Source organism: Silurus aristotelis, assembly GCF_946808225.1.
Source record: "Silurus aristotelis genome assembly, chromosome: 19".
Taxonomy (NCBI): domain Eukaryota; kingdom Metazoa; phylum Chordata; class Actinopteri; order Siluriformes; family Siluridae; genus Silurus; species Silurus aristotelis.
This window is the reverse complement of record NC_139592.1, coordinates 2,760,965-2,780,431: the sequence shown is the minus strand read 5'-3', so window position 1 is coordinate 2,780,431 and position 19,467 is coordinate 2,760,965. Positions and strand designations below refer to the sequence as shown.

General features: G+C 34.8%; 1 protein-coding gene across 1 annotated transcript; it reads left to right on the top strand.

The window, feature by feature from the left end:
• Positions 1 to 2,059: 2,059 nt before the first annotated feature.
• LOC310714885 (cadherin-like protein 26) lies at positions 2,060 to 16,087 on the top strand. Its single transcript, XM_083520916.1, has 13 exons — positions 2,060 to 2,336; positions 4,037 to 4,150; positions 5,908 to 6,057; positions 6,533 to 6,674; positions 7,871 to 8,043; positions 9,679 to 9,810; positions 10,173 to 10,355; positions 10,506 to 10,807; positions 11,250 to 11,392; positions 12,190 to 12,414; positions 12,695 to 12,916; positions 15,029 to 15,141; positions 15,387 to 16,087. Exons 1-13 carry the CDS (start codon positions 2,295 to 2,297, stop codon positions 15,399 to 15,401), a joined length of 1,956 nt encoding a protein of 651 aa, XP_083377042.1. The 5' UTR covers positions 2,060 to 2,294; the 3' UTR covers positions 15,402 to 16,087.
• Positions 16,088 to 19,467: the final 3,380 nt, after the last annotated feature.

Below are 19,467 nucleotides of genomic sequence, written 5' to 3'. Positions count from 1 at the left end.
ATCATAACAAACAGGTTCCAACGTCTTTCTTTCTTCCTAATGGCTCATGAGAATAGCTCATGCATTTAAAGTTCATCCTGATATGGTGAAATGAACCGCCAAATAAATTATTTTCATCTTCATGACATAAGAAGGCATAGTTTAGGACTCTTGCAACAAAAAAATGTAAAGATGCAGTTATCAAAGAAAGGAAAGAAAGAAAGAAAGAAAGAAAGAAAGAAAGAAAGAAAGAAAGAAAGAAAGAAAGAAAGAAAGAAAGAAAGAAAGAAAGATGCAGTTATCAAAGGAAGAAAGAAAGAAAGAAAGAAAGAAAGAAAGAAAGAAAGAAAGAAAGAAAGAAAGAAAGAAAGAAAGAAAGAAAGAAAGAAAGAAAGAAAGAAAGAAAGAAAGAAAGAAAGAAAGAAATGCAGTTATCAAAGGAAGAAAGAAAGAAAGAAAGAAAGAAAGAAAGAAAGAAAGAAAGAAAGAAAGAAAGAAAGAAAGAAAGAAAGAAAGAAAGAAAGAAAAATGCAGTTATCAAAGGAAGAAAGAAAGAAAGAAAGAAAGAAAGAAAGAAAGAAAGAAAGAAAGAAAGAAAGAAAGAAAGAAAGAAAGAAAGAAAGAAAGAAAGATGCAGTTATCAAAGGAAGAAAGAAAGAAAGAAAGAAAGAAAGAAAGAAAGAAAGAAAGAAAGAAAGAAAGAAAGAAAGAAAGAAAGAAAGAAAGATGCAGTTATCAAAGAAAGAAAGAAAGAAAGAAAGAAAGAAAGAAAGAAAGAAAGAAAGAAAGAAAGAAAGAAAGAAAGAAAGAAAGAAAGAAAGAAAGAAAGAAAGAAAGAAAGAAAGATGCAGTTATCAAAGAAAGAAAGAAAGAAAGAAAGAAAGAAAGAAAGAAAGAAAGAAAGAAAGAAAGAAAGAAAGAAAGAAAGAAAGATGCAGTTATCAAAGAAAGAAAGAAAGAAAGAAAGAAAGAAAGAAAGAAAGAAAGAAAGAAAGAAAGAAAGAAAGAAAGAAAGAAAGAAAGAAAGAAAGATGCAGTTATCAAAGAAAGAAAGAAAGAAAGAAAGAAAGAAAGAAAGAAAGAAAGAAAGAAAGAAAGAAAGAAAGAAAGAAAGAAAGAAAGAAAGAAAGAAAGAAAGAAAGATGCAGTTATCAAAGAAAGAAAGAAAGAAAGAAAGTAAGAAAGAAAGAAAGAAAGAAAGAAAGAAAGAAAGAAAGAAAGAAAGAAAGAAAGAAAGAAAGAAAGAAAGAAAGAAAGATGCAGTTATCAAAGAAAGAAAGAAAGAAAGAAAGAAAGAAAGAAAGAAAGAAAGAAAGAAAGAAAGAAAGAAAGAAAGAAAGAAAGAAAGAAAGATGCAGTTATCAAAGAAAGAAAGAAAGAAAGAAAGAAAGAAAGAAAGAAAGAAAGAAAGAAAGAAAGAAAGAAAGAAAGAAAGAAAGAAAGAAAGAAAGAAAGAAAGAAAGATGCAGTTATCAAAGAAAGAAAGAAAGAAAGAAAGAAAGAAAGAAAGAAAGAAAGAAAGAAAGAAAGAAAGAAAGAAAGAAAGAAAGAAAGAAAGAAAGAAAGAAAGATGCAGTTATCAGTATAAAAATAAACATACTGTGGCATTTATAAAAAGATAGATGAGAGTGAGAGTTTGTTTTACAGGTAAAATGAAAGAAATAGAAAAGTGGTTTAAGCTGTGAGTATGAAAGTGTGGGAGTTTTGACGGCTTGAAGAATTTTATGGTTTAATGGTTTTCAATGGAAGTCAATGGAAATTTCGGCTTCTTTGCACTTTGGTAACATACAAACCTGTAATTCTGATTAGTTAGAAATGTTACAAAAGACCAAGTCTAAAGGTTATTTTATTAAAAAATAAAAAACACTGACACTTGACTAGATTGAATGGAAATGACCTTTATATGATTAGCAGATGATTGCGCGAGTGCTGGTTTAAGGTTACACAGTGGCACTGAAACTAAAACACATGCCATGGGGGCATTATCTAAGATGAAGCTCATTTCAGGAGAATTTCTTCCGACACTGGAAATTCATCCTCCTCCCACCACAGCTACAGTATAAAAGAAGGCCAAGAACTGGAAAGCCAAACACAAATACAAGAGGAAAGCAAGTAGGAGGACTACTTACACCGAAAAGAGAAAGAAAACTTTGATAGCATATAATATCCTATAAAGGAAATTTCTTAAAAAACAAACAAACAAGACATCTATCGCAAGCCAGAATAAACTCAACCTTCTTTCCACCTTCTACATATCTACATACAAAGACTTTTTTTTTTTCCTATTACCAGATTGTAGTCTCACTGCGGACAACATGAGGACGATGATTTTCACGGTCTTCCTCTTTATATTGACAGTAAGTGAAGTTAATTTTTTTTTAAGGTGTGCACTGGAATGTATTTATTATTCACGAGAAACTGAAATCATCCTGCACAAAGTCTTACTGCTTCCTTGTGCGTTTATTTGTTCAGAGATTCGTGTGAAGGCGTCAAAAAGATAAGATTATATTTTCTGCTCTCGAATATATATATATATATATAGTTCAAAAGATCAAAAGTAGCCTTTGATTTTTTTCAGAACGTCTTTCCAAATAATTAAATAACATCTTGTACCTGAGTATAGATCCTTTTCTTTAAGCTTTTAGAGGCATGCAAAGCAGTTTCGTTTGTTTGCTTGTGGTTTTTTTTTTTGGGATGTTTCTTATTTCAAGCTCCTGTTGACGAGGTAAAAATGCCGCTCAGTTGGGTTAAGGTGTGCTGACTGACCTGGCCAGTCTAAAACCATATTTTCATTCAGTTTGTGTGCTTCAGATATTATCTTGCATGATAAGCGTCCTACAAAATCGATCGGCTGCTTTTCTAAACAGACACAGTGTTACTGTAGATTTCTGAAATCATGCTGCTGCTGAGCTTTGCATCATGAGCAGATCCTTTCTTTTTTTACACTTTTATACACAAGGTTCATTTAATGATTTTCAAGACACACATTCGAACAATCGAGAACGTCTTCAACGATCATGAATGGAAACCAAGATGCTAGACACTCATCTGCCTTCATCTCTTCACCATGTTATCTCATACCCACGTGACTTCATTTTATAGTTCTAAAATTAAATGATTGTGAACAATTTGTATGTAAAAATTAAGTTATACTGTATCTTAGTGTGGGGATGTAGAAACAAATGAGTACCAGTAAAACATCTAACTACTAACTAGGCTGTGATTACTGAGTATTGAAATTATAAATATATATATATATTATTATTGTAAATTATATATTTGTATTTTTATATTACATATATGATTATAAATTATTATACAGTATTTATATATTTATATTATTTTTTATATATTATATTATATTACATAATTATAATTATAATATTTATATATATAAACTTTAAATTTTTTATTATAATTTTCATGAATTAAAGAAATAATTATAGATATGATTTATTTATTAGAGATATTTGTATTATTTAAATAGTTGTTTCTATTTTTCACTTATATGTCAAATCTGAGTTGTCTTTGATTATAGGTTGTTCGCTTAAATGTTTTTAAATTGACCAATTTATTCAAATAGGATCAAAAGAAGACCGATTTAAATGCTAAACATATGTAATTTATATTACACTTATATTTACATAATTATATCTAGTTAATTTCTGTATTCCACTTCTGATTATTATGAAATTGTTACACTGCTTCACAATATTGTCATGACTATTTTGTCAAAAAAAAACAAAAAAAAAACATACAAAGCTTTTTTATTGAAACGGTTCCAAGTTGATCACAAATAAAATGCATTTGATTTTTACTCAAAGTGTAAGCAGTCAACAAAAACATTGGAAGTTTGGAATGCATGTAAATGTAGAGAATAACAACAACCAGTTTTATTCAATTATTCAGCATCTCAAACAGATTCTCTGCTCTATATTAGTGTGTAAACACTTACAACGTATTTTCCTCTTTGTCCTTTTTATTTTTCCACTTATTCTGCTACTCCATGTTAATTACACATACAAATAAATTTACAGAACCGTTCTCTCGCTTTTAGGGTGAACTTTTTGGTTCAGAGCAAAGAAAAATCAGAAGGAAGAAATCATGGATCATTGAGTCGTTCATAATAGAGGAAGAAAACCCTGGACCTTTCCCGTATATACTTGGCAGAGTGAGTATATCATCTCGAAAATCAGCATGTATGCAGTATATACTGTACAGTGATCATTTAATGTAATGTAATTATATAAATTAAATCTCTCACCTCTCAAAAATTATGCCAGATGAAAGAATTGTATTTTATTACCAGTATAGTTGGTAAAGAGTGATAAATATATAAAATACCCACAAGCACAGGCTCTTTTAAAACATAGTTATATATAAACACTAATCCGATTATATTAGTGCATATAGTATATATGTATATATAGTATATCTTCTTCTTTTGCCTGCTCCCATTAGGGGGCGCCACAGCGGATCATCCATCTCCATACCCCCCTGTTCTCTACATCTGCCTCTTTCACCCCAACTACCTGCATGTCTTCCTTCACCACATCCATAAACCTCCTCCTTGGTCTTCCTCTTTTCCTCCTTCCTGGTGGCTCCATCCTCAGCATTCTCCTACTGATATACCCCATGTCCCTCCTCTGCACATGTCCAAACCATCTCAATCTCACCTCCCTCACCTTGTCTCCAAAACATTCTACATGCACTGTCTCTTTAATAAACTCATTTCTAATCCTGTCCATCGTCGTCGTCACTCCCAACGAAAACCTCAACATCTTCAGCTTTGCTACCTCCAGCTCCACTTCCTGTCTTTTACTCAATGCCACTGTCTCTAATCCATACAACATCTCAGGTCTCACCACAGTCCTATAAACTTTCCCTTTCACTCTCACAGATACTCTTCACAATGTATATATAGTATCGATAGTATTATAATCAAACATATCAGTAGAAAAAATACAGTTAATGTATTTTTTTTCATTACATTCTATTGGTTTATTTGACATCAACCAACCTTCATTAGCTTCATCTCCATACAGATAGTTTATTGGTATACTGGATAATGCAATGGAAATAACTTTCATCTGGTGGATGAGTTGAAATCCCAGGGGTCCCTGGAGTGCAGGCAGGGTGGAGTGGGTGGAGAAGAGTGATAGCAGGAGTGATTTGTGATAGAAGAGTATCTGTGAGAGTGAAAGGGAAAGTTTATAGGACTGTGGTGAGACCTGAGATGTTGTATAGATTAGAGACAGTGGCATTGGAGGAGGTGGAGCTGGAGGTTGTTGAAGGAAGAGTTGAAGATGCTGCGGTTTTTATCAGTAATGATGAGGATAGACAGGATTAGAAAAAAGTTTATTAGAGGGACCGGGCTGGTGGGACGTTTTGGAGACAAGGTGAGAAAGATGGTTTGGACATGTGCAGAGGAGGGACATGGCGTAAATTGGTAGGAGAATGCTGGGGATGGAGCCACCAGGAAGGAGGAAAAGAGGAAGACCAAGGAGGAGGTTTATGGATGTGGTGAGGGAAGACATGCAGGTGGTTGGTTTTAAAAAAAAACTGATGTAGAGTGGTATGGAGATCGATGTGGTGACCCATAACGGGAGCAGACAAAAAAGAGGCTACAGGGACTTTTTCCATTCTGATCCAGATTTGCATGGAAACGTACCTAATAACATTGATGTTGCTTTCATAACCGTTTGTCAGCTTCTATTTGGTTTCTAGATATACCACAATCTCCTAAATATATGGAGCATTTTTTATTCCACCTCTTTAGTTTAGTTTAGTCTGAATTTTTCGCTTGCTAGTATCGTTTACAGTTCGCCTACAATCCTGCTGTAATTGACCACAAAGTGATCGACTACAGTATAAAGCTAAAATTTTTACACTAAATATGTTGGATTCTTGGGTGCGCTTTTGTTTCAGGTCAACCTCGAGCAAGAGCATTTGTTAAAGTTCTACCTCAGAGGCATGGGTGTTGATGAGGAGCCTAAAGACGTGCTGGAGATTGACCATAGCACCGGCGAAGTTTTTGTGCATAAGAAGATCGACTATGAGATGTACCCATATCTCTCGGTACTCTCGTTAAATTGATCATTTAACATCCTTTATTTATTTTACTGTTATATAAGTAAGAGGTTCATCACAAGAATAGACGGTACATGCTCTACATTCAGAGAGAGTGTGAAAGTGAAAGGAAAGAGGCCGATGAGGAAACAACTGTTTCTAGCTGATACAATGCAAGTGATTGATATTACAATAAATATAGTTTTCCAGGCAAAACAAAGTAAACAAATATAAACTTTGAAATCCAGTTGATCTTAAATAAATTAAGATCTACAATATAATGTAACATACAGAACAGAGACATGAAAATCAACATTAGGGTGGAAACAGTAACAACAAACTAACACAGTGTGAAGCAAATAAATCAACGTTTCATTTTTTCATTAATTGTATCATATTTATATAAAAGATTCCACATTCTAAACGTATCTCTCGTAATACTTCTTTAAATACAGATGTATAATAATCTATTTTTGTATTAAAGCTCAGGTTTGAAGCGAGGGATAGAAAAGACAACGTGGACACGGAACTCGGTATTGAAATCAGGATCCTGGATATTAACGATCACGATCCGGTTTTTAGTAACAACCACTACGAGACGAATGTTGATGAATCTGCACTTCAAGGTGATTTTACACTACATGCTAAATAAATTCATTTTCACTACTAACTTACCACATAATATTACCATAATATCCGTATAAACATTATTGAACATATTTTGTATAATTGTATATAATTAATAGTACAATATATTACAGGGGGAATAACTTTTAATGGAATTTGTATGTGCTGTTTACCGTAATTTCCGGATTATTAAACGCACCCAAATATAAGCCGCACCCACTGAATTTGACAAAGATTTTATTTTGAACATAAATAAGCCGCACCTGTATATAAGCCGCAGGTCTACATTGAAACTAATGAACTTTACACAAGCTTTAACCAAAGACAGTGTCTGTTACACGGCTTGTATCTAAACAGTAGCCTACCAAGAAAGTCATTGTTCACTGTCTTCCTCCTTCCTTTCACAACTATTTCTCTCGGGAGTTTTTCTTTTGTCATCGCCGTGCGTTTAAAAATCACCATCGGTGAAGCTTTTCTCCCGATGCCATGCAGCTCAGAACACAGGTGAAGTGTGTTTTCATGCCCGGTTGTTTTCAGCGTGACGAATGATTCTCATTTCCTGTAGACAGTCCGAGTGAGCGGCAGGTCAAACGTCAGAGGAACATCATCCATATTTATGATGTGGTGCGGCCCGATTCAGTGGGAGCGCATCTGATTTAATATAAAGAGTTTCATTGGTTCACCTGAACCCATTCGGCAATTTCATTTGTCTAATGTTATGGGGTTCAGTTTTTTGGCTTGAAGTTTGTGAAACCGGAAAAACCCAGGAAAAATCCATAAATTAGCCGCTTCATTGTTTAAGCCGCGGGGTTCAAAGCGTGGGGAAAAAGTAGCGGCTTATAGTCCGGAAAATACAGTACGTTTATTCGGTTTCACTAATACATGTGTGTTTAAAATGTAGTCAATTTGTTATATTTTTTGTATTTTTAATACAAATACCTATTCTTTTTATAAATATTTAATTAAAATAATAAATAGTCTCTATTTTCTATGTATAAAACATTAATAAACATTATTCTGTAGATGCGTTTATAGCATTTAAATGTGAACCAAATGATGAATTGAGTGTACTGGAAATATTCCTGAGGCTACAATACAATAATTCATTTTCATGATTTAATAATATGGGCTTTAAGGAATATTAAAAAAAAAAACATGACAAACTGTGCCAATGTTGATTTGTTCTATAATACAGGCGAAACTGTTACAAGAGTTTTCGCTTCAGATGATGACGACTCAAATTCAGCCAATGGGATCTTCACATTTACACTCGTCTCAGTCACACCAGAAACAGATAATGTGGAATTTTACATCACACAGAACCACAACATAGGAAGTATTTCCTTTACAGGCTGTTTGGACTATGAGGTAAACATTGTTGCTTGTGGTATTTTATTATTAATCTATTCAAACCAAATTTCTTCTATATTAACTGAAAGTCTTGGTCTTGAATGAGTGCACCAGACTACACTGTTTGGTATTGTCAGGGTTCGGGGCTCACAATGGGTTCAACTGCATGAGAGACAGGAGCTCTTACAGTCTGCCACTGGAAGGTGTGTGATCCTAAATGTAGAGTCAAATTAAGAAATAAGAAAAAAAAAAATTTTATTTAAATAATTAAAAAACACAAAATGAAAAAAAAAAAAAAAAAACGCAGTATCCAAAAATATAATATCCCAAAAACTCAAACAAAAAAAAGGGTAAAAATCTAAAACTCCTCAGGAACTTACCTTGTGGAGGAGACAAACAAAACAAAGCTAAAAACAAAATCGGATGCAAAGACATACTAACAACTCAAAAATGGGCAGGATGCTCAGGAAAACAGCCCCTATAACATCAATGAACCAACAACAAAGAGGCACAAAAGTGGAACTTAAATACACAACAGGCAAAACTTAATAGGACAACGAGGGAAACTCTCTGGTGACATCTGGTGGGGAAAAATATAAACATTAATTTCATTCCATCTTCTCCCGCTTATCCGTAATTCGGGTCGCGGGGGCAGCAGTCTAAGCAGATTCTCCAGACATTTCTCCGTGTCTAGGGATCGGGCTGTCAAGGCCCCTGCCTTCGACTGCTCCTCAATCCTCTCGGCACCGGTCCCTTACGGTCCCTCCTGCAGGTGGTGAACCAACGGGAAGAAATATAAACATGAAGAAAGCAAAAATGCTAGCTAGGAAACAACTATCTAGAACCTATTCGAACAAATATGTATTAGTGTTGGTTTAAAGGCAAAGGGCACATAATTAAACCTAAAAGAACGTTTAAATAAATACAAAAATCACCAAGAACAGATCCTGACACCAAGCAGCATCATGTTAGGGTAATAGAACAAAATTAAGGGAAGATGGCACAATGCAAAACCTTTACATTTACAGATTTTGGCAGACACCTTTTCCATTTATTCAACTAAGCAGTTGAGGGTTAAGGGCCCTGCTCAAGGCCCCAGCTGTGGCGCTAGGTGATGCTAGGATTTGAACTCATGACCTTATGATCAGACAGCCGAAATTTTAACCACTGTGGTACCACATTCTTGTTTCTAAGACACAGAGAATTGATCCACATAAACCTGACTCAGTACTCAAAACACAGTCAAAGAGTTAAAGTTAATTTACTTAAATATGGCAATTCCTAAACAAATGAGAGATACCACCAGAGAAGTAGGCTTTGGAGTCAATGAAAGGGCACCCTCTGGTGGCGAAGACTGTAAAATTATTTATAACTTCTTTCATTTAGGCAATCTACTGAAATTGACCCTTTTTTTTTTTTTTTTTTTTTACCCCAAATCGACCTGAAACGCTTAACGACACTTTCGCATTGAAGCCAAGTTTCCCCCTGAAATTAGTTTGTTAGTGTGCTAATAATTTGATAATTATATCTTATTGTTTTAATAATTGCTTATTCGATAATACATTTGATTACTTTGAACATATTATTCATGGTAATATAACATTAAATAAAACAAAAGTCAATATAATCCAATTGAACCAATTATTTTTCCAGAAAGCACAGAACTATATCCTCCTGATCGAAGCCAAAGATTATGGAGACAAAATACAGCTGTCCAGCACGACCACAGTGGTCCTAAACATCGTGGACAAAAACAATCACCGCCCTGAAATTATCGGTCAAACAGTGAGTACTGTTGATTATTACAATAAATGTACATGAAGCAAAGCGACTTCTCATGACATAGAACATTGCTTATTTTGACCAGGTAGAAATTTAGAAGAGTGAAAGATTCGTGGCATCAAGAAAAAAAACGCTAAACTGGTTTTATTGTCCAAACCATAAACCGGAGCCTGTATTGCATTATAGCGGGAAATCCAGTGCCTAATCAAACAGAGCTCTGAAAATCCACCAAATGTCTAAATGCAGTACCATTACAAACGTTTAATATTTTAGACTTCATGAAATGTTCTACAATGAACCATTGGAAAAATGGTACATGTCCAGTGCTCAATGATGATGTAATATTATATTTGTACGCTCTCCAGGGTCCTGGAAGGGTAAAAGAACTAGAGACTGGGGTGGAAGTTCTTCGCTTGCAGATCAGTGACAAAGACAATCCACAATCACTAGCCTACACAGCTAAGTTTAGTCTTCACGGAGATCCGGAAAACTATTTCGAAATCCACACTGACCACAACACTAATGAAGGAATTTTGAAAGTTGTAAAGGTATAAAACTCCATCAAATATATTTTCTGAAATTCTGTGGAAATAAATCAATAAAAAATTCATACAATTATTAAATAATTGCTGAGGTCCAATCACACATTTTTATTTTTACACCTCAATCTCTGTTTGCTTTCTTCACTATTCAAACAGGCGATGGATTATGAGATCCAAACTTCAAGAAATGTGTCCATCACTGTGCAAAACGAGGAGAGCTATTTCTCCTGCAAGGTGAAAACCCGTACTTCGAATGGATTATGGGATTTGGAAAGTCGAGAAGAACCTGGCATAAGTGCACCTTACACAGTGAGCATTGCTGTTGAGGACACCAATGAGCCTCCAGAATTTGTATCACCTGTTATACAGATAGTGGTCCAAGAGAACACATACATAAAAACCCCCTTGAAAACCCTTACAGCCGTAGACCCGGATAGGAATTATAACAACTCATTTCAGTAAGTATAACTGGTTATATCCTTTAATTAGCTAATATGTTCAATTCTGCTTATTGCTAAAAAGAAAGCAGTAGAAACCATGTCAGTTCAGAAAGGACCAAAAAAAAGTTTTTTGAAAAGACTAAATCATATTATTAATATATTTTTATAGGTTGATTATATATTTTGCCACTGTCATTAATACACAAATTGTCTAAACAATGTAATGGTATATCGCATACTGGACAGGTCAGGATCGGGTTTTTTCGGGGTTTTTTGTTATTGCATTTACTCACAAGCAACTTGATCAACTTTAAGCATAAACAATTTTACACGTTTAAATACTTAAAATACAAATATTCAAAAGTCTCTCTCTCTCTCTCTCTCTCTCTCTCTCTCTCTCTCTCTGTCTCTCTGTCTCTCTCTCTCTCTCTCTCTCTTACTCACTCACTCTCTTTTCCAGCTTCATTAAAGGAGAAGATAAGGACAACTGGGTGAATGTAGATCCAGAATCTGGAGAGGTTACTATGGCCAAAACAGTGGACAGAGAATCACCATATGTGAAAGACAATACTTACAATATTACTGTGTACGTTGTTGATAATGGTAAGACACACTACATGTGATTCCTGTAATGTTCTGAAGGATCCCCTGCTTACTTACTATAACCATGAAAGTGGCTTCAGTTGCAAAAGATTTTTCTACTTCTTCTTGTTCATCTTCTTTCAGCTGCACAGTGGGTATCTGTCTGCATATCACTCTGTCCTCTACATATGTCTCTTTCAAAACAACCACCTGCATGTTTTTCCTCACCACCTCCACAAACCACCTCCAAGACCTTCCTCTTTTCCCTCTGCCTGGTGCCTCCATCCTCAGCATTCTTCTACCTCATGTCCTTTCTCTGCACATGACCAAACCCAAGCCCAGTTACACCTCTCTCACCTTGTTTTCAAACCTTGTCCTATAATAATAATAATTATATATATATTTTATTATTATTATTATAATTTTTTTTTTATTATTATTCATTCTAAAATACCAAAATTCGTCTTTCATTGACCCATTTTGGTATTTTAAAATGAATACAAATAAAATAATAATAATAATTATAATAATAATAATAATAATAATAATAATAATAATAATAATAATAATAATAATAAACTTATAAAACCCCAATAAATAAATAAATAAATAAATAAAATATAAATATACCCAGCTAATTTATATTACCTTATGCTTATATCATTTGTATCAAACAGTGACAAAAGTGAATAGTTTGCTATTTATTCTTTGTTAAAACTGAACAAAAGACGTTTTTTTTCTTTTTCTTGCAGTCGTTTTTTTTTAACCGTTGGTAGATTTACTTAAAACATTTTTTTTTTCTCTCCCCTGACATCTAGATCAACCTCCAAAGACAGGAACAGGGACATTGGTCATCTATGTAAGTGATCAGAACGATAATGTACCACTTTTGAAAGTGAACACAGTAAGCATGTGTTTATCCGAGAAGGAAACCATGACAGCGATCACCGCTGTAGATCAGGACCTGCCACCCTACAGTGCACCATTTCACTACAAGCTACTGGGCGATGTTGAGGGAAAATGGAGGATTGATCCAGAATATGGTACTGTTACTCTAAACTAAACCTCACTCACGTGTTAGAGTCTCATGCAAAATTATTCAGACCCAAACCAATGTACCAGTAATTTCATATTGATGAATTACAATAGTGCACTGAAATGTAATTCTGTTCAACACTTAAAATCAAAATGAAATATTACAACGTGATACTGTTTGTTTTTTTTTTTTACTGTTTTTGTTGGGATTTTTTTTTTTTTGGGGGGGGGGTGAGGAAAAAATTACCTCACTGAAATATCTCGCTCTCTTAATATATCTCATTTTAGGGACGACTGTGAGCCTCATCCGAGAAAAAACAGTCTATTCAGGCCATTACGAGATTCAATTTAAAATATTGGACAACCAGGGCTTTGGTTTGGTCCAAAACCTGTCTGTCACTGTGTGTAACTGCACCATCACACCCAACTGCCACGTTCGAAGGTCGTTCACGGCTCGACCGAGTCTTAGCGTAATGGGGATTATACTTCTTGCTTTTCTGGTTTTAATAGGTAAGGCTGATTTTCAGAAACAATACTGATACAATTAAAGTGCATGTGTGTCTGTGTATGCTTTCATCTCAAGGATGCAGGGAAGAGGTAGAGCAGGCAGAGTTCAGAATTTTAAAAAATGCAGCTTAAACATAAAATAAGTACCCTGATTTCCGGACTATAAAGCCACAACCACAAAATTTTACAAATATTTTTATTTTAAACATAAATAAACCGCATCTGTCTATAAGTCTACACTAATGTACTTTACACAGACTTTAATGAAAGACACGTTACACACGGTGTAACGGGTGAAATATGTTGCGCTTCCTTTAGGAGCATTTTAGCAGGTATTTTGGGAATAGTGTGCCACTGCATTTTTTCCGCTATTACTGCATGTGTGCAAGACCGAGGAATATGTCCTTATTATTTTCTAATGCTGATTTCTAAGTTTCTTTGACTAACCCGTAACGCTGTTGCCAAGAATAATAAAAAAGCACGGGTTTTGGAAACCTGTCTGTGCTTATATGATTTCTGTTGCAACTGGAGTTAGCGAGCTCTCCCTTCACCCAGACTCAACACGTTACAACGGCTTGTATCTAAACAGTAGCCTACCAAGAAAGTCATTGTTCACTGTCTTCCTCCTTCCTTTCACAACTATTTCTCTCGGGAGTTTATCTTTTGGCATCGTCATGCGTTTAAAAAAAAAGTTTTTTCTCCCGATGCCGTGCAGCTCAGAAAACAGGTGAGGTGCGTTTTTTCATTTCTGTTTGGAAATTTCATTGGTCTAATGTTATGGGTCTCAGTTTTTTGTCTTGAAGTTTGTGGAAAGTTTTGGAAAGTTTGTGAAAAGTTTTGGAAAAACCCAGGAAAAATCCATAAATAAACCGTGGGGAAAAAAGTAGCGGCTTATAGTCCGAAAAATACGGTATCTAAAAAAAACCTTAAAAATGAAGTATCTTGAGTAAAGCATTAGTTTGAATGTTAGATATAGTACTTAGATAGCACTGCAAATTGCCAATAAAATATAGGAACAACATAAAAATGTTCAGGAAAATATAAATATGGTATACGTAAGTAATATAACTTTGATGGTCTGTGCATCTCATACCCAGACCTTCAGCAGTGCCCTTTCTAAATCAATCATTATTATAGAGTAATGCAGTATCACAGAGCGCTGCATCACAGAGAGGAATTTCATGCAGCAGGAATGAATGCCATTACTAAAGCAAGCGATATTAACTTTATAAAATGACTCTGGGTTTTCACTTGATTTTGGGGTGATTTTGTGTTTTTGTAGAAATTCTATGAAACAGAAAACGCAAAAGTATAACAGCTTCTGCAGTTTTCTATAGATGCAGCTTGCGAGGTCGGACATGCGTGCTCTCTGACCATCCAATCAATGAATGTGAAAATTCAGACATGACTAGATGCCTGCTAGGGGGCCTCGGAGTGGCTGGCCTTACAATCTGATTAGTTTGAAACTCTAACATAAAATTACCCATGGTGGCGCTGTTACTTGCAGCAGCACACCTGAGAGAAAAGCTATGAAATGAGGAGAATAGACTAGTGGAAGTAATTAAATACGTATTCATGGACATCAAAAAATATATGGGAACGCAAGTCAGTGATTCTCATAGAGTTTAAGCCATATATATATATAGAAGATGTTCCTCCAGATTGTGGAGTGTGCAAGTGTGAAAGGCAGGTACTGATGTAGGTGACGAGACCTGGGGTGCAGTCAGCGTTCACATTTATTCCGAAGGTGTTTAGTAGAGATGAGATCAAAGCTCTATAGCAGCAAGATCTTCCTCTCCAAAGCATGTTAACCAGATCTTCAAGAAGCTCACTTTGTGCACAGGGGCATCGTCATGCTGGAACAGGTTTGGGTTTCCAAGTTCAAGTGAATGCTAAATTTTATTATAGCGCCATCTAAAGAACCACATATAGCAGGAAAAGTCAGGTGACCCAATACTTTTGCCAATATAGTGTATATATATATATATATATATATATATATATATATATATATATATATATATATATATATATATATATATATATATGTAATCATCTCTAACCCTCTTTCACTGATAAAACTAAAAATTCACTAAAAACCATTTTGTTTAACAGCGACCCCACTAATGGCATTCTCCCAAAGAAAAAAAGTAATCTTTCAGTACGATGGTGCTCCAGATGGGACTCTCATGAAATCAAACATCGAGATGCCTGGCACAGACTGTAAGGTAAATGTAAGATCTTAAGAAAAGGTGTCATGGGTTCTTTAAGAGATCTTTTTCTTCAGGATTTCTCACGTTTTGAAAGGGTTTCATTTCGAAACTCTCGAAATATGAAATACTGGTTTTTTTGCAAGTGTTTTATGGGTTTTAACTGAAGAATGATTGCATTTCTGGAATCTTTCCAGAATGTACATTATGGTTTATAATGTTTGTACAGTGTGACTCAACAAGTTTCTTTTCTTTTTGTTAAGGTTTTCTTACTCTAAAATCACATGTGAAATAACTCATGTGGACATGAGCAAAACAGAGCAGCATGTGGACGTACAAAAGCATTTCCAAACAACATTAAATGCTTTACAACGTATGTACTGACTCTTCGTATTGATATTGCATGGAACTGTATTTACTCCATAGTTTCATTTATGCAATATGGAACATATTCTTAATATATAATGCATGAAAAAACATTTTCATTACTGTGATTAATTTTGCTGTCATGTAGCTAGCCACTTTATCTCTACGTACATGTAAGCTAATAAAATGGTGACATTATGACCGATACTTGATAAGATGATATTTAACAATCAAAGCCCCGAATGTGTTCAATTCTACTTTTACGAATAATTTTGAGCTGCCATAATGAAGAAGTACGCTTTACAACTTGTGGCTACGGTGCTACATTGTGTCGTTAGCATGTTAGCATGCTTATTGCTAATGATATTGGATATTGACTGCGAAGTAGAGGGAAGGGGAAAAAAATCTAATATTATGTGGAAAATCTGTATTGAAGGAAAATATTTTTTTACTAGTATTATCGTGGGTAATATGATGCTGTGAATATTTATGTAAAAAACAAATGTGATTTTTTTTATGTTTCCTGTTATTTGTTTAATAAAAATACCATTGATTGGCAAATACATTTTTTTTTTTCTTCACAAAAAAAAACAACACACCCACACACAGATCAGATTCATTTGGCCAGACTTCGGTCCCCACATGTATCAGTGAGCCTATGGTAGGTTAATGGTAGGTAGAAACCACTGTATATCAGGAAGACCCACAATTCTGATCTTTTCAACATCAATCAAACCCGTAGACTTTTCCAATTTCAAGAACCGACTGCTTATTTGTTGACTAAATAATTCCACCCAATTACATGTGCCTCTATAATAATATCGATATTATTCACTTCACCACTCAGGGTTATTAACAAATATTCAACAATATTCAAGTGTGAAAAAAATTTTTTGTTTAGGCCTAGCGAGGATGGGCGTTAATTTTACAACAAGGTCTTCAGGGGAGAACCAGTCCACTGAAACTCCAATGTAAACAGACACTCAAGTGCACTGTGGCAAGTAGAAACACTATGAAATGAAGGGAATATAGTGTTTGGAATAATTTAATGCATTATCGATAAAAACATATTGAAATTAATGTCAGTGATTCTGACACTTGCTGACCCTGATGGCTTACCACTCTCTGTGGTATAAACAGTGAACACTGTATGAACAATTATGATTTTGATTTGAACTTTGTGTATGAAATTGCGCAAAGACTGACAAAGAGCCCACATTCTTTTTCACGCTGTGCTTGAATTCAATTCTGTTTTCGTTTTCTCTGTTGTACCACGCTGGAGAAAAAAAAAAAAAACAAGCTGAAAAAAGTCAAGCTATTCATGTAAAGAAGTGAATTTGGTCATTTGGTAAAAAGAAGCCTCCTGAACATGAAAAATACACATTAAAGCCATATCATGCTAAGTAATAGACTGCGAGAAAAGAATTTGGAGACCAGCCAGTGTAAACACTCGTTGCCCAACCTATGTTGCTTGCAGACCAATAACAGGAAAGTAAAAAAAAGCACAGCAACTGTTTTGGTTACAGAGTTTACTGACGCATTCAAAAATAAAATAACAAATAATAAGTGTATGGTAAAACGCAATTAACATCGTCTTTACAGACTGCAGAACAAGCTGGAGACAAGTGTGGGCATGTACTGCAGTAAAAACACATTGTTGTTGTTTTTATTCCAAAAGACTCTCATGCATTCTTTATTCGAGAATAATTTGGCATGCCTTTAATCCATTAAATGCAATTGACCTGGGCTTTAAATTCAATGCTACTGATCACTAACAACCATATTTGCAATAAAGATTTATTTCTAAATGCAACGTTCGAATAGTCGTTTGTGAACCGCGTGTCGAAACAATGGACTTGTAAGACATTTTGCTCTCATTGATCAGATCATTTCAAACACTAACCGATGGAAACTTTTCACATTCAAAGTCAGCCACTTGCACAACTCTCACTTTTCTGTCTTTTGATGATCCCAAAATGTGACCAACCAGAAAACTGATGCAAAAACAGTACTGATCAGACAGTGTTATATGTGCTGTATGAAAATCATAGGTGTTATGAAAACCTGACAGAAACCATAATCTTTACCTAACAGAAGCATCAGAAAAGCCTGGGGGGGAAAGAGCAGTGCAGTCATCTGTCTGAACATGGACACAAAATAGATTTCATAAGCAGTAAATTTGAAGTGAAAACTTTTCCAGTAAAGTCATGGTGTGATGCAGGAAAGGAAGGCATTCTCAAGAACCAACCCAACAGGGTTTTTTTGTTTCCCCCCACTGCCACGCCCTGCAATGTCTACTTCTGTAGATACCCGCATGTTTTTACACCTTTAAACACAAGAAACTTCATCACAACATGCTGTTCCAGGCATGCACTAACACTGTTGTCAGACATCTTGCTCAACGGTCTCTGGACTGGCCCGCGACATGTAAAAAAGGAAACACTAGCCACTTACTACTGCTTATAGTACCGCCATGCTAGCATTCGTTTTTATACCTGTAAAATGATAAGTCCCAGTTTGACTTGAATGACCCTGTATGTAATACAGTGGAACCGCGATACTCGTGACCTTGACACTTGCGGCCTCGATGGTTGGCGACATTTCATTTGGAACCGGACCGGGGGGGGGTGGCGGGAAGGTTCGGAGTAACGTTTTAAAACAGAGTTTGTACTAATTAAGTTACATACAAATGTTTAACAACTTTTATTATTGAATTATTTATTTAAAGTAGTAAATAAAACATTTATGACAAGTAATTCACAATTTTTGATGAGTTTTGATGAGGGGTCATAGAAGATAACCCTCACGAGTATCGAGGTTGCACTGTATATACTTACTTACTTACTTACTTACTTTCTTACGATAGCTAGATAGATAGCTAGATAGATAGCTAGATAGATAGCTACTTAGCTAGCTAGCTAGCTAGTTAGATAGATAGATAGATAGATAGATAGATAGATAGATAGATAGATAGATAGATAGATAGATAGATAGATAGATAGATAGATTAAAATGTTGTGTTTAAAATTTGCGTTACGTCACATAGCATGCTCCCTTCAAATCTCTTCCTCTACATATAAAATAAAAGTAAATAATCCACCTTAACAGCCCCTAGAATTCACGGAGTTGATGAGCAACTCAAGAACTTTGTGGATGGATTTGGACTGTAATTAATATTAACAGTCTACTACAATGGCTCAGGACCTCAGTTTGCATGAACAGTTCTGCATTCTGCAGTTCCGGAGCTCCCTTTCAGTCTGGTTCCTCTCAAGGTGTCTTCCTCATTGTCTCCGAGAAATTTGTCCTTGTCACAAACGCCACTTGTTCACTTATTATAGATGAACTTATAATTTTTTATTATATCTCTGTATCTCTTATAATAAATCCCTGCTCTGATTGTTTAACGCATCATACAAATAACACTCAATCGAGTTGAATTAAATAATGCATTAATGTTGAAGAATTAAGCTCTAAAAGCCAAGCAGAACCCAACCTAAGCAGAGTGTCTACTAAATTACAGTAAAGTACAATTAATTTCTCAGGCAATACATGCCTTATCAAGCTCCACAATCACTGCATATTTGACACACACAGAAACAGAAAGTTTGACAAGGTGTGGACTAATGGGTGAGATTTTTTGCATGCTTACCATTTTTTTGTAAAAAAAAAAAAAAAAAGCCTATATGGAAATCAGATATATGGCCGTATAAATAAAATTATAGTTATTAGATGTGAACATATTCATACTTCTATTGCTTGTTGAACCATATATCATTTAGTATAGTTACAAACGTTTTTTTTTTTTTAAACTTACTATCTAATGTGTCTATGCATATAGAGCAAGCGGTCCCAAACCTTTTTGTCGGACAATATTTTCACGATCCGGCCTTTAAGGTGTGGCGGATAAATACAGCAAAATAAAATGATACGATCGGATCAAAACTGGTATTATCTAAATATAATAATAAACGTGAATAC